Source organism: Canis lupus, chromosome 6 (genome assembly GCF_048164855.1).
Source record: "Canis lupus baileyi chromosome 6, mCanLup2.hap1, whole genome shotgun sequence".
Taxonomy (NCBI): domain Eukaryota; kingdom Metazoa; phylum Chordata; class Mammalia; order Carnivora; family Canidae; genus Canis; species Canis lupus.
This window is the reverse complement of record NC_132843.1, coordinates 55,076,836-55,092,718: the sequence shown is the minus strand read 5'-3', so window position 1 is coordinate 55,092,718 and position 15,883 is coordinate 55,076,836. Positions and strand designations below refer to the sequence as shown.

General features: G+C 33.6%; 1 protein-coding gene across 6 annotated transcripts in view; it reads right to left on the bottom strand.

Annotated features, from left to right (window-relative positions):
* The window catches only part of SUCO (SUN domain containing ossification factor), an 89,461-nt gene that overhangs the window by 14,120 nt on the left and 59,458 nt on the right, over positions 1 to 15,883 (bottom strand). For all 6 annotated transcript variants that reach the window (XR_012033026.1, XR_012033027.1, XM_072830639.1 and 3 more), the window contains 5 exons: positions 15,434 to 15,499; positions 8,684 to 8,752; positions 7,829 to 7,919; positions 3,981 to 5,144; positions 867 to 954 (listed from right to left, as the gene is read on the bottom strand). Coding sequence is in view for 4 of the 6 variants with exons in the window: in XM_072830639.1 (XP_072686740.1) it covers positions 867 to 954; positions 3,981 to 5,144; positions 7,829 to 7,919; positions 8,684 to 8,752; positions 15,434 to 15,499 (1,478 nt within the window). In the remaining 2 variants the exon portion in view is untranslated. The remainder of the gene's footprint in view (positions 1 to 866; positions 955 to 3,980; positions 5,145 to 7,828; positions 7,920 to 8,683; positions 8,753 to 15,433; positions 15,500 to 15,883) is intronic.

Sequence of the window (15,883 nt, the reverse complement as noted above, 5' to 3'; positions counted from 1 at the left end):
AATGGGTAAGTAGGCTTTAACAAATTAAAAACTTCTCTTCATGAGATACTTTTAAGAGAATGACAAAACAAATAATGAACTGGGAGAAAATATTTGTAAAGCATATCTCTAATACAGGACTTGTATTCAGAATACATAAATAACTCTCAAACTTCAATTAAAAAAAAAAAACACTAAAGGAGGAAATTTGTATGGAACCACAAATAGATTGTGTGTGGAAATGGCAGTAAGATGCAACTAAACTCTGAAACCTCAGGCCTCCTCACTTCATCTCATTATCCCCTAGTCCCAGATAAGCTTTTAGAAAAGTATAAAATTTCTCATTTTAGTAACACACCATAAAAACTTTTATTTTATTTTATTTATTTTTTCATAAAAACTTTTAATAAGCATCTGGATATTACAACACTGAAGCTGTTCAATACTGAAATTGTTTCCTTAAAATCAACAAGACAGGGTAATGGCCAATATCAGCAGTCTTATTGCATGACAGGCAAGAGACAGAGGGTAAAAAAAGAAGAAATAAAAAGGTATAAGGATTAAAAAGAAACAGAACTATTCTTATTCGCAATCAAAAGATTTGAGTTTAACAAAGTTACGTAAAAAAAAAGGCCAATGCACTTCTACCACACATACACACACAAACTTGGAAACGTGATAGGAATAATGCTCAAGAAAATTATCTCTAGAGGAGATACAGATGCTGATAGCTAGGTAATTTCCCAAACATGACATCTTATAAGACTTATCTTAACCTATTGGGGAAAAATAATGAATCAATATTACTTATCTTTCTTACCAGCAAGAACCTATAGAATTCTAAAGAAATCTATATAAAATGTAAATAAGGGGTGAAGATGACCAACCTGCTCCTCTGCTATTCTTGAAGTATTCTGAAGCTTTACTATTGTTTTATTGAAAGCCTTTTGCATTTCTTCCATTTGTTTTCGGTACCTGTGGAGTAAGAAAGGATTTAAATTAGCTTTAATTTCTTATTAACTTATTACTGTAAACAACTTCTGATTTCAACCTGTGAAATAAATCTACTTTTTTGAAAATGACTTATTGAGGCCTGAAACACTTACAAAGGTAAAATAAAGAAGTCCCTTGAAGTATTTACTACCTTAACACTAATTCTACACATCTCGCTACTATATAAGATTAGTCACATATATATCAATTAATTTATGACAAAGGAACCAAGAATATGAAACGGGAAAGAACAGTCTCTTCAATAAATGGTTTTCAGAAAACTGGACAGCCATATGCAAAGAATGAAAGTGGACCACTATCTTCAACCATACACAAAAAGTAACTCATCGATTAAAGACCTGAATGTAAGGCGTGAAATCATAAAACTCAGAAGACAACACAGGTAGTAAGCTCTTGGACACTGATCTTGGTGACGGCTTTTTGGATTTGACAATAAAAGCAAAGATAAACAAGTGGAGTACATACCAAACTAAAAAGCTGTGGTACAGCAAAAGGCAACTCATATATCTGATTGGAGTTAATATCCAAAATACATAAAGAATGTATACCATCCAATAATAAAAAATTAAACCCAATTAAAACACTGGCAGAAGAGCTGAACAGGCTTTTTCCATAGAAGTCATACAGACGGCCAACAGGTACATGAAAAGATGCTCAACATCACTAATCATCATGGAAATGCAAATCAAAATCATAATGAGAGATCACCTGTTGGAATAGCTATTATCAAAAAGGTAAGAAATAATAAAAAAAAAAAAAGGTAAGAAATAACATGTTTTGGCAAGGATGTAGAGAAAGGGAACCCTTTTGGGTAGAAATGCAAATTGATGCAGCCACTCTGTAAAACAATAGGGAAGTTCCTCAAAAATAAAAAATAGAACTATTCTATGAACCAGCAACTTCACTTCTGAGTACTTATCTGAAGAAAATGAAAAACCCTAAGTTGAAAAAATTTATGTACTCCCATGTTCACTGCAGCCTTATGTACAATAGCCAAGACATGGAAACAACCTAAATGTTTATCAAAGGATAAATGGATAAAGTAAATGTGGTCTCTCTCTCTCTCACCCTCTCCCCCCAATACACACACACACACACACACACACACACACACACACACACGCACACTGGAATATGATTCAGCCATCAAAAAGAAGGAAATCTTGCTGTTGGCAACAACATGGATGGATGGAACTTGAGGGCATTACACTAAGTTAAATAAATGAGACAGAAAAGAAAAATACCATATGATCTCACTTATACATGGAATATAATAATAATGATGATGACAATAATACCCTCGAACTCATAGATACAGAGAACAAATTGGTGGTTGCCAGAGGTAGAGGATGGGAGATGGGAGAAATGGGCAAAGAGGATCAAAAGGTACAAATTTCCAGTTATGAAATGAGTAAGTAATGGGGATGTAATGTCCAGCATGGTAACTATAGTTAACAATACTCTATTTGAAAGTTGCTAGGAGAATAGATCTTGAAAGTTCTTGTCACAAGGAAAAAAATCTTGCAACTGTATAGTAATGAATGTTAACTAGACTTATTGTGGTGATCATTTCACAATATATACAAATACCAAATCATTATGTTGCATACCTGAAATTAATGTCAATTATATCTCAATTAAAAATAAAAAAGTTATTAATGATTTCTGTTGTTCCCTTAGGGAGACAGTTGGGGTAAGGAGAAGCAGGTAGGAGGGTTTTGGGTTTGTTTTTTTTTTTTAAGATTTTATTTATTTGAGAAGAGACAGAAAGCACGAGCGGGGTAAGGGTAGAGCTGGAGAGAGAAGCAGACTCCCCGATGAGCAGACTCATTAGGCACCCCAAGTAGGAGGTACCTAAGTGGGCATGCATGCACATACAATTTGCCAATAAACTGTCTGTATGGATTAGGGGGAAACCCATTAGAATATAATGATGACCTTAGTGACATCTCATTAGTAGCATTTTGATTTAAAAGGAGTAGGGAAAAAAAAAAAAAAGGAGTAGGGAAAGGTGGTGCTTCAGAAATTCTGGACACTTAATGCCCAAGTGGTTACAAAATGTTGAAAGAGAAGCCCTAAGGACACTGGACATTTAGGGGATAAAGAATAAACAGGTATAAAAAAAATGGAGAACTGTGCCTGGGGTCCTAATCGCTGCATAAGCACACTGGCACTTATGACCACAAGAGCATAAATTATCACAATCAGAACTAGGATTCCAAGATTTGTTTGAAAGACTGTAAATGTTCCCTAATCATCCAGTTCAGTTTATTCTAGTATTCACTTATTTAAACTCTTAATTGATATCTGGTCTAGTTCCACTAAGATCTTTGACATCTACAGTTTTTATAGGTATTGCATATTCGGTACAGATATACATGTTATAATGCTATAATTTTCACATGATTACTCTGGGAACCCAATAGTAAAAGTGGCTAAAGTTAAACAACAGAAGAAAGGAGAAACTGATTAAAGATAATTCAAGTTGTTGTCACCCTATTTTATAAAGATATTACATCACTTAGTACTTTTAAAAAAGAAAATCAATTCATTGATTGATATCCAAGTAACTTGCTCTCCAGCTAAAATGGCACTAACTAGGGGCACCTACGTGGTTCAGTGGTTAGACATCTGCCTTTGGTTTGTTTATTTTTTATTTTTTTTGCCTTTGGTTTAGGTCGTGATCATCCCAGGGTCCTGGGATCAAGTCCTAAATCAGGCTCTCCATGGGGAGCCTGCTTCTCCCTTTGCCTTTCTCTGTATCTCTCATGAATAAATAAATAAAATCTAAATAAAATAATAAAATAAAATAAAATAATAAAATAAAATAAATAAAATAACATAAAACAAAACAAAACAAAATAAAATAAAAATGGCACTACTACTATCATGAGATAACTAATCCTCTCCTCCTCTACTCACAAGTCATACTCTGCTACTTACCTCACTATGCAAAGTGGACTGTGCTAATTGATTATAAAGCTCACCTTTGACTAAGTTCCTCCAGATAGCGACCACTGAGAGACATGTTTACTTCTAAGGCTTTTATACGATTATTAAGTCTCATAAATACTGACTCCTTTTGGTTTGATCCATGTACAAGATTTCCATTACTGTATCCTAGATCTGTAGAATTTTGTAATTCAGCATAAAAGTCTGTAGCTGTCCTCTGTAGCCCTCTTAATAGGGCATCTTCTGGAGACTGTTCTTCCTCTCTTACTTCAGGTAATGAAGAAGAATCCATAATAGGAGTCAAAATTTGCTTTGGTGTGTCAGCTATGTTCAGTTTGGCTTCCCCATCTTCACTGTCTGGCATAGTAGCTGTGTTTACAGGTGGCACTATTGTTTCAGATAGCTTTGTGATGATGTGCAAGGAGTTCATATCTTCTTTTACAGTATTATCCATTACTTCATTAAGTTTATTTGTTTCGTAGATCACAGGTGGCTTCTCTATAGAAGTAAAACTCTCAGACTTTTTTTCTGTCTCATTATCAACTTCAACAGAACTCTCTTGAGGGATCACTTGAGATGGTGTAGGTCCTGTTTCATATTTAATAGGCTCAGACACTTCTATTTTAGATAATGAATGGATTTCTGGAGTAACATCTAAGATAAGAGACTGAGAAAGAGTTTGAGGATGGCTTGGTTCAAGTTCAATTGCATCTGCACTGTGATTAATCAAATCACCTTGGTTCATACTACTTAAGTCACCTAGATCGATAGTTTCAGCATCCTTTTCCTTTCTCTTACTGTCCAAATCTCCACTCGGAGGTTGCAATACTAAAACATCCACTGATTCAGCAGGAAGCAGTAATGGTGGTTGAGCCAACACAAGACGATCTTTTCCTTTACCCACAGCAGTTCTGCTACGTTGCCGATAAAGAGCAACTCTAACTGAACACCATTTATATACGTATTCTGAAAAACTAGAAATACAACAAATTGTGGTCAATTCACTGCAAAATATTTGTGTCTCTGACTCAAACCAGGGTGATGATTCATCCTCCTGTTCACCACTACCCAGAAGGGTCACTGTAGATGGACTTGCCTCCTCTTCTTCCTCTTGAACCAGTTGTACAATGGGACTCTCTTTTGGAGTATCTGGTGATGAGAGCTCTGTATCGTGTATGTGTCCTTCAGTGGTTATAAACCTAGAAATACACACAAATTTAATTAGAAATCTAGAGTTAAAATTATGCTAAAAAATCACTGTATCATACATCGAATAAAAGGAAGACTAGAAATATAGGAGAAACTGAAATGGTTTTTTTGGATGAATTCTTCCCTTCAAGTCATTTTCACTATAAAAGCAAGTATTATTCAGAAATGGTAATAGAAAGATCATCTATCAACTGATCAGCCAGATGACTCAAATCCCCCTATTTACTAAATCAAACTTGATTATTGTGGATTGCTTATATGTGGATTCTTATACTTATGAATGTACTTTGTATTTAAGTATCATGCTTTCAAAAGATAGCTAGGGTTTTCAAAAAAAATTTTTTTCTGTGGATGATGTGAGGAATTCCAGGGTAGCATTACACACACACACACATACACACACACAATTTTCTGCCATCCCTCCCTCCCCAAAATAATTTTAAAATCATCTGGCCTAATTTTCTATTATTTAAGACAAATATTTAACAACTTTTCATTAGAGTTGTCCTGGCTAATAATAAAGTGCCCTCATCTGTAACTTAATCCCATCTCTAGGATCTAGAGTATGTATGTAAGGCAGCAAAGTGTGGGGGGATGGAGCTGGTAAGAACAGTGCTATAAATTATAACATCTGTGGTTCATTCTAAGATAAATATAATAAATTTCCAGATGCAGCTCTTACAGCATAAAACATACAATCTGAAAAAATAATTTGAATACCAAAAAGAAACATCTCCATATATAATTTTCCTACTCTGAAAAATTACTAAGAATGCCAAGAAATGTCTTTGAATAAAGACTAATATCATAATAGCAAAGGTAGTAATAAAATAGTATCTAAAAGCTAGACTTTCATCTTGTTGACAGTAAGTAAATGGGCAAAACTAAAACATAGACTAATAACATTTCTTACATCTTTATTGCTTACTATTTACAATATAAATTATGACAGTAAAAAGGAGCAGTGTCTGAAAGGGAGGGAGAAAAACTAAATTGAGTTAATTTGGTACAAATTAAGTTGTATACCATCTATATATACCTCATCAAAGCTGTACTTTAAAAAACTCAAACCTGAGAAAAGAAAGTAAGTCATCTCTTCAAAGTAACTTTAACAATGACACCCTATCATGTATTCTTCAATTTCAGTTTTCTTCTTCAAAGGACTGCCATAAAGTCATCAAAAAGAATTTAAAATAAATAAGAAACATAAATTAAAAAGTAAGCAATTAGATTAAAAAGTCTATTAAAATCAAACTAATAGAGGGACACCTAGGTGGCTCAGTAGTTGAGTGTCTGCCTTCAGCTCAGGGCATGATCCCGGGATCCTGGAATAAAGTCGGGCATCGGGCTCCTCATGGGGAGAGCCTGCTTCTCCCTTTGCCTATGTCTCTGCCTCTCTCTCTGTGTCTCTCATGAATAAATAAAATCTTTTTTTAAAATTATAAGTAAATAAATAAACTAAAACTAATAGAGAAAGGTAAAAACCACTACATTAGACTGATGTAGTATCTTTCAACAAATATTCTTATGTATACATGGGGGGGAATAAGTGTATATATGTGTATGTCGGTACATATATAAAGTGAAGTCAGTTTCCTTCAGTTTTGAAAAAGAAGACATAGTATGTGTTATTAACTGAAGAAGCATAGTTACAAAAATGGGACTAGCAATCACAGCTCCACATAATTAGAAATACCACCCTTTCCTAAATAGATTTCTTAGTACCTTCTAGGAATCAATGACATATAATGCTGTAGTCATTCAATAAATAAGTATCTTTAGTCATTTTCTGAATTAACACAGAATACAAATATGTCATTGTGCCCTTCAAAGCACAAAAATCTCAATTTTGAATTAGTATGTTATTTAGGAATTACAGCTTAAATTAATTGCAGCTTAAACCATACCCACTGCACCTTTCATTACATGTATCCTATTCAATTATCTTATCCTGTTAAGCAGATTTCTTCTGAGAGAAAGGGCTTTCAAAATTTTAGAGTATAATGAAATACACATAAACTTACAGTAACTATACCCAATTATCCAGTCTATGTGCTTATCTGTTATAAATAAGGGGTAGAGGTGTCAAAAAACCTTAATCATCTCTGGTAGGAAGACTAAAAAAAATGAGGGTGTTTTACGTTAGCTATATGACAGGCATTTCTGCCCATAGTTGCCCACTGCAAACTGGGAAAAGACCTCAATCTAATTCAGTTTAAGAAACTGAACAGAGTAAGAGTTTGCTGAGAGATAAACACATAATTTAAGAATCACTGCTCTAGGTATTTCAGGCACCCTTTATAGCTTTTGAGGCACAGCACAGGTATTCAATCAATGCTTTTAAATTTGAACTTAATGAAAGCAAGCTTTTAAAATTTGTCTTCAAACCTATTCCTGCAGAATTAGGCCAATTATTTGCAATAAGAAAAAGATTCAGTGTTGTGAATAATAAAGGTAATATATAATATCAAAACAACAGATATCTGGTCTGGAGTGAAGTGCATTCCTGGTGCCAAAAAGCAATTCGGAGATATTTTAAGTGGCTGTGGAATGCCTGCCTTATGATTCAGAGCTTTCTATAATCATTTCACACACAAATCTCAAGTACCTTTCTATGTACTAGTACACTTAGCTCTCCATTTTAACAGAACTCTAATATCACAATATAACTTACTCAGGTGATGGAACAGGAGTTGAAACAGGAGCTAAGTCAGGCATTTTAGGTGCAGCTGTGGCAGTGGCATTCTCAGATATACTTTTATTTCCTATTTTAAGAAAGATACCCATGTTGAGTTTAATTTTAAAAAGCTATACCATGAAGATATTTCACTATAACAAATAAAGAACTTTAGTTTCTGGGGGAGAAAAAGTAAAATAGGTTTGCTACTGAAGACTTTATTTTCTTCCAACAAAGTTCTTTTAGCAAGAAATGATCATACAAAGTCAGAACTACAAATAATGCATATTCTTTCTCAACTTCTCAGATAAAGCAAGTCAAATGACTATAAATTCTGTGTAATCTTACATGATTAGCATGCCTTCTAGACATCTAAAGGAGTAACTAAAGAGAATGAGAAGAAATGTATGGGTCATTTTAAGTTTGCACTGGAAACTAAGTATTTTCTAAGAATGAAAAAGGCAAGATGGTTTCTCCTTGCTATTAATACTTTTATTTGGCATTCTGTAGGGGAAAAAAAATCACTTTCTAAATTGAGTAATTATTTGATAAATAAAATCATGCATATAGTATCCTTAGAGCATCAAAGAGATAAGGGATAGAATTATTACTTCTACAACAGGAAGAGTCAAAAAACAACTTCATGAATTTTATATAGACAGGATCCTATTATAAGAGAGAACTTATGAAATTCAAATAAACAATGGGTAACAGAAGATTGGTAAGTCCTTTTGTATCATTTCTATATTTCTAAATGAAAAATCAAATTGTTTGGCTTATTAATTAATTTTCCTAACTAGAATGACCCCTGGAGTATCAGATATTTAAAAGACCCATAAAATGATTAGGTACCTTCTGTCAGGTCTTCAGTTTTTGCTCCCAGAATATTAGCGGCAATATTCACCATATTTAGAATGGCATCTAAAACAAAATTCAATCAGAAAAAAATACTAATACACCTAAAAATTCTTATATAGCTTAATATCAGATAGTCAAAAAACCATTTATAATGGTCTTTTTGCATCTTTTTGGACTAATTACCTTTTTCTTCATCTTACTATGTAAGTCCAATCTAGGACACAAATTTCAGCCAAAAAGTATAAAACATAAATCTGAATTTTTATGTTCGGAAGGAATTTAAAACTTAATTATACTTTTTTGGTAAAGCTTCCCAAACCTTTTGCCAAAACACTAATTTCAGCATATTACAAAATTCAAGTAAAATTCAACATATAGCCTATGTTGGGGCAGAGAGAGAAAAATGTGACAACCAAAATTAGTATTTTACAGAAAAGCTTGTTTTTCTTTAAAAAGTTTCTACAGTTTAAAACAAAACAAAAAAAAAAGCATGAAGAACAGGCAATTTTTATATGTATAAACAAAACGGGAAGATTATTATCCAAAGGAGAGCAGAAAAATTTTATTTTCAACTAGGAACATATATTATCTGTTGATAATATAGTTAAATCCCAAGTTGATACTGCATAGAATCAGATTTCTTTGATAATTTTTAATGATGTTTAATGGATAATACATTAAACAGACTCTTTTGTGAATTGGGTGGGTATGGACATGGGCAGATTAAGTCAATGTCATAAAACTCTCAGTGTTGTAGGTAAAGCAATCTGCATACCCAGGAATTCTATCTTTCTTTCTAAAGAGGGTTTTTGAATGATGAATAAAGTGAAACCCTTAATATCTGAATAAATAGCCAAAGATACATCTGAATAAATAGCCAAAGATCCGAGTAAATCTGATTATGATACATGAGTACCACAAAATACCTAACTCCATGAAAAGCTGGTGCTAAGAACAGGTGGTTTCCTTCTGTAATGTAATTTTAACAGAAGTTAATTTCCATCTCCAATCTAATCTCTAAAATTCTACTAGAAGTTAATTCACCTGTTATCAGGTTTTTGTCCTATTAAAATATTAGTATCTGGCAAGGGCTACTTAATTAAGCCTCATCAGTTACTTCTGTCTTGGTTTCCTTTCCTAAGAGATCCATAGTATGGTTTTCATCACTTTCAGCGAAAATCATAGATGTGAAAAGTAGGAAGGGCTCAAAGGGAGGAAAGCTAACACCCTATCTAGAAAATTGAGAAGAAGCCAAGCACTGTCACCTGGAGCTAGTCCTGTAGATATATGTTTTATGGTAAGAGAAAGCAGTAAGAAATCTTAGTTTAAAATGATAACTGGTAGTCATAAATTTAAATCTTTACAAAGTACAGGAATGGTACTTTGTTCCAATCATTGGTATAACACACAAAAGCTTTGTACTTGTTTGTATATGTCTAGGATTTTACATCAATCTTTGCCCTTCCTTTGACCAGACAAACTAGAAAACAAAGAAGCAGTGTTGATTCTTAAGCTAACACATGCGATAAAAACAGGAATGGAAACACAGGATTTCCTCACAAACCAAGGTAAAGCAGCAATGAAAAATCTGTTATTTCTTCATAAATCCACTTTTAATGTCAGCCAATTTTCCAACAGTAGAAAAAAATTGCAAATCAGATATCTGGTTAGGGGTTAATATCCAAAATACATTAAGAACTTATATCACTCAATGGCAAAAAATTAAAAATCCAATTAAAACACTGGCAGAGGATCTGAAATAGGCCTTTTTCCAAAGAAAACATACAGATGGCCAACAGACACATGAAAAGATGTTCAACATCACTGATTATGAGGGAATACAAATCAAAACTACAATGAGATATCACCTCACACCTGCCAGAATGGCTAAAATCAACAATACAAAAAACAACAGACTTCAAGAGGATGTGGAGAAAGGGGAACCCTCTTGAACTGTTGGTGGGAATGCAAATTGGTGCAGCTACTCTGGAAAACAGTACAAAGGTTCCTCAAAAAGTTAAAAATAGCACTATCCCACGATCCAGTATCCACACTACTGAGTATTTATCCCCAAAATACAAAAACACTACACCAAGGGGATACACACATCCTGATGTTTTTATAGCAGCATTATCTACAATAGCCAAATTATGAAAACAGCCCAAGTGTCCATCAACTGATGAATGGATAAGAAAGAGGTCTATATATACACAGTGGAATATTACTCAGCCATAAAAAATGAAATCTTGCCAATCACAATGACATGGATATTATAATGCTAAGTGAAATAAGTCAGTCAGAGAAAGATATATTATATGACCTCATTCCTATGTGGAATTTAAGAAACAAAACAAATGAGCAAAGGGGGTAAAAAAGAGAAAAGTAGGCAAACCACCAGACTTAATTATGGAGAACAACTGATGGCTACCAGAGTGGAGGGAAAAGGTAAAATAGGTGATGGAGATTAAGAAGTGCATTTGCTGTGATGAGCACCAGATGTTATATGAAAGTGTTCAATTACTATCTTGTACATCTGAAACTATTATCACCCTGTATCTTACCTGGAATTTAAATAAAAACTTAAAAAAAACAGGAATGGAAACACCTTTTTTTCTCACAAACCAAGATAAAGTAGCAATGGAAACACTTTTATTTCCTCATAAATCCACTTTTAATGTCAACCAATATTACAATAATATATGATCTTCTACTTGGCCTGCCAGCTAAAGTTCAGTCAAAGCTGACTACTTCACAGAATCCAAATTCTGGAATCAAATCTATACTCAAAAGTCCTTTGTACTTCAAAGGGCAATCTTACCTCAGATAATAAATTTTTTGACATTCAAATTTTGGGGCATTTACTGCTAAAGAATTCAAGAACACATCTATCAATCTGTGTAAAGAAAACAGCTTTAAAGTCTTATTTTTTAACCTAAAGAAGATTAACATCATCCATCATTGAAAAATACTAATTATCATAATTTCAGGGGGATACTTGGTAACAAAAGCAAAATTTGGCAAATTTCTACATTCTCGGCCCATCTAAAAAATAATTTTGCTCTGTTCACAGAACACTGCCAAATGTAGTCTCATTTTGTCTTTTGAATGAAAGCAGCTTTGTGAATATTCTATTCTGACCATTCCCAATTTGCATCCAAACACATGATACCTTGTCAAAATCATAATGTGGCCACTAAAAAGCTGTCTGAATAGGCTAAGGTAATAATTTGCAACATAGCACCAAACTAGGTATCTGTCCTTAATTTCTCCCAGATTAGCCAACTCCTTTATCTTAAAGCAGGGCACTATTCATCCAATCTCATTCTTTTAGGAATGAATTCTCCCCAAGGACCATCAACATGTTATACTCAGTCTCCAGTACACTATGAAGCTTTGATAAGGAAAACAAACTACTTATGCTACAACATAACAGGACAAAGCAACAAAATAATGATTTCCTCCCATGTGCATTTAGATCTCTCTGCTGCATGCCCACCTTCATTCTCATTTCTCCTTCTAGGTCTTTAAAATACATACATTCATTAAAAAGTACTTTGATATAAAAGAACACAAAAACTATTTTGTCTTAAACATATACACAGAAACCTGGCCTTTAAGTGAGTCTAAAAAAAATGCAGACCATATTTAGGAGTAAAGGCAGACCTGCAAGAATATCAAAGTAGAAAGTGGTTTGGAAAATCCACATGACAAAGCACAAGGAAAGCAGAGTGATATGAAGAAATTTTGTTGATGTACAATAGTTAAATGTTTTGGTTAAAGAATGTAAATAAAAGAATCAAGCAGAAGAGCTGCCATAACTAGCATATACACAAAGTCAAGAATGCTGCTTTTTCTAACATAATAGTTTCTCCCTTTTTAGTATGGTAGTTAAGAAAATTAGATAATGTCAAGAATGTCCAAATATAGGGATCCCTGGGTGGCGCAGCGGTTTGGCGCCTGCCTTTGGCCCAGGGCGCGATCCTGGAGACCTGGGATCGAATCCCACGTCGGGCTCCTGGTGCATGGAGCCTGCTTCTCCCTCTGCCTGTGTCTCTGCGCCTCTCTCTCTCTCTCTCTCTCTCTATCATAAATAAATAAAAATTAAAAAAAAAAAAAAAAGAATGTCCAAATATATAGTATGTATGTCTCTGAAAACCAAGTGCCAATAGAAGCAATGTACTCTGGTGACATTTGTTTCCTGTAACTACTAACTGCTCAATACCAATAGGAAAAAAAGGAGTTTCCATTAAGATTAAAGCCACAGGAAAAAGGGGGGGAGGAGTGCCTGGGTGGCTCAGTCAGTTAAGTGTCCAACCCCTGATTCTGGCTCAGGTCATGATCTCAGCGTTGTGAGATCCAGACCCTTGTTGGGCTCTGTGCTGGTCATGGAGTCTGCTTAAGATTCTCCCTCTCCCTCTGCCCCTGCTTTAAAAAAAAAAAAAAAAAAAAGGTTAAAGCCACAGAATTCTGTTTTGGAGCCACTATGTAAATTTTAAAAGTTAATCAGTTTCAAAATTGGCCAATTTCAAGCTAATTCATAGTATGATGATGCTAGTCAAATTCAGTTATTTCAATGCCAGAGATTACCCTCTTTGGCCTGATTCTACTCTGTTATTTACTCCTTAAATGTTATACCACCAGGTGATAGCAAAGCCAGGCTCAGAAATAGTCCCACTCTTCACAGAAAACTAGAAGAATAAGTGTAGAAGATAGCTGTGCTAGGTCATGTCTATAGCCTTTATGACACCAAAGTCTTATCACTACCAGCTACGATTGCCTTTTTTCTGAAACTTCAAGAGATGGGGGTCTTTTTAAACCCAATTTTCTATGTTTAGGCTTTGCTGACACCCTGCCACCCTCCCTTCCACTCACTAAACAAATTCTTTCAGTATTAGAACAATGAAAGGTAAATAGACTACCTTTTCAGAGATCCTCAAAAAGAAAAAATGTTACCAAGAAACACATTTTTGAGGAAAAGGATCCCAAAAGTTGGATATAAAGAAGACTCTTTATCTCATTAAATCAAATAATACCTTGGTCAGAGAAATGATTACAAATAGAGAAATGTCCTCCATTGAGATATAAACTGGGTTTTGTTTAGGAGTTAATCCCTTAAGAATATAGAAAAGGAAATCAAGAATATCAACAGGATTTTCCTTTATCTAAAACTACGGTAAGCTATTACTTCCCTAAGGTTCCCCTTCCTCTCCAAGTAACTATCAGAAGCTAGAGATCTTTCAGTTTGGGGCTATGTTTTGATTCCATAAAATAAGAATGCTTCCAGACAGCTAATACAACATCATTGAGCTATGATGATTACTATGTACCACAGAATTTTTAATACAGATTTAAGGACATGAACAATAATATTAACATCCAGAGAGATAAAACAGAATCAGGTTTTCACTCCTAAAAGATTCTATCCCATAGCAGTGAATGAACCACTTATTTTTAATACTATCAATATTAATTACTAAAGTAAAACTAATTAATACTATCATCAATAATACTATCATGAACTAGATAGCTAAGAATGCTACTTAAAAGTAGTCACTAATAAATAGAAAGTCAGTTGACCAGCAATAGAGTGAAACAAAGTATATTGAGCTAATATCCAACAAAGTTAAATATTACATAAAAGGGTTCCTCTTATACAGGAATTTTTATCATTCTTCTTCCTATGCTTTAAAAAGTCCACGGAAGGCTACATTTTTCTATGGAGAGCAGAAGGGGAAAAAGGGAACAGAAAAAAGAAAAGATGAAAAAAAACCAGAAACTCCCAGCTCCATATATTGCACCTATACTATACTAAATACTACCTAAGTAGATATACTACTGGCTGAGTATCCTAAAAAGGTATAAAGACAATTTATACCAGGAGATTGAGATTCAAGCAACTCAACTCACGAGAAGCAACAAAGGAAAATCACAAGAAATTAGCCATTGATTTTACTAAGCTTTACTTTTATTATATTCACCTGTTAATCTCCAATTAAAAATAAAACTCCTTTCACGATTTTATATTCTTTAGTAATAACCAAAAATAACAACCATTAAAATATACCTACCTGAATTATAACAGTAAAATAAAGTGTCAGTTGGTCTTTCCAAGAGTCTCCTTAAGCCAGCCTACCACTAGGTTTAGATAACAGGCTGGCATGAAAAAATAAACTACTAGTATCTTAGTCATTATTTCTTTAGTTTACAAAGAACATATTACTATTACTATTACTGTTATTGCTTGAGAATCATTATTATTATGGATAACAGCCTTTATAGTCTGTAATTAAATAAGAAACTAACTACATTCATAGATTAACAAATCATTGTTTGCTGGGATTTCACTGATGCATACTACCTCTGAACTACCATTCGAATTCCTTTCCCATCCAGTAGGACTACCCAGATACTTCTATTGATATGGTTTAGAGCCTCTTTGATAATTCTTTTCCCAAGTAAATTCATAACCCATTCTTCCAAGGAATTTGCTTAAAAATATAAGCACTTAGGGTAGAAGAACAAACTTGTGCTTGCACTTTTTCCTCTCTTCTTTTCATCTAATCTTTCTAGTCTTATTCCTATGGAAATACATTTCAAAGCCACTATCTTTGATTTCAACTTAAGTTCAATACTGGGAGTAGGAGCTTCCAAAACTATATACCACAACAAAATATCCACATATGTCAGGGAAAAAAAAGTTGAGAAATACTTTAATCGTGTCTAGGAAAATCCCCAAATACTCACTTGTAGCAGAACCAAGAAGATTTTTTGAGGATTTATCCTCTCCAGTATTATAATCCAGTGGATAATCTATTTAAAGAGAAAATGAAGGTAATTACACTAAGAACTATCTCCAATAATATGTTTAAAAGCTCAAATTATGTCCTGTCAAAGTCAGCCATTTAAAGCATATTTTATAATAAATATTCACTATACATCTAAAATATGTTCACAAATTGAAAATAAGATTCAGAAACCATTTGTCAAACAGATGTTGTAAACCAAGGAAAATAATTCCACTGCTTACCAAAATTGTAATCACATTTATTAAGACTTTATTAAGCTTTCCATGTACTTTACCAACCCGTAGTAAATGTTTTCATTTCACTTATAGGAAAATTAAGGAAGGGAAAAATTCAATTTTTCAGGCTATGATTTAAAATCTCTTAAAACGAGAATTGATAGAGTAGTAAT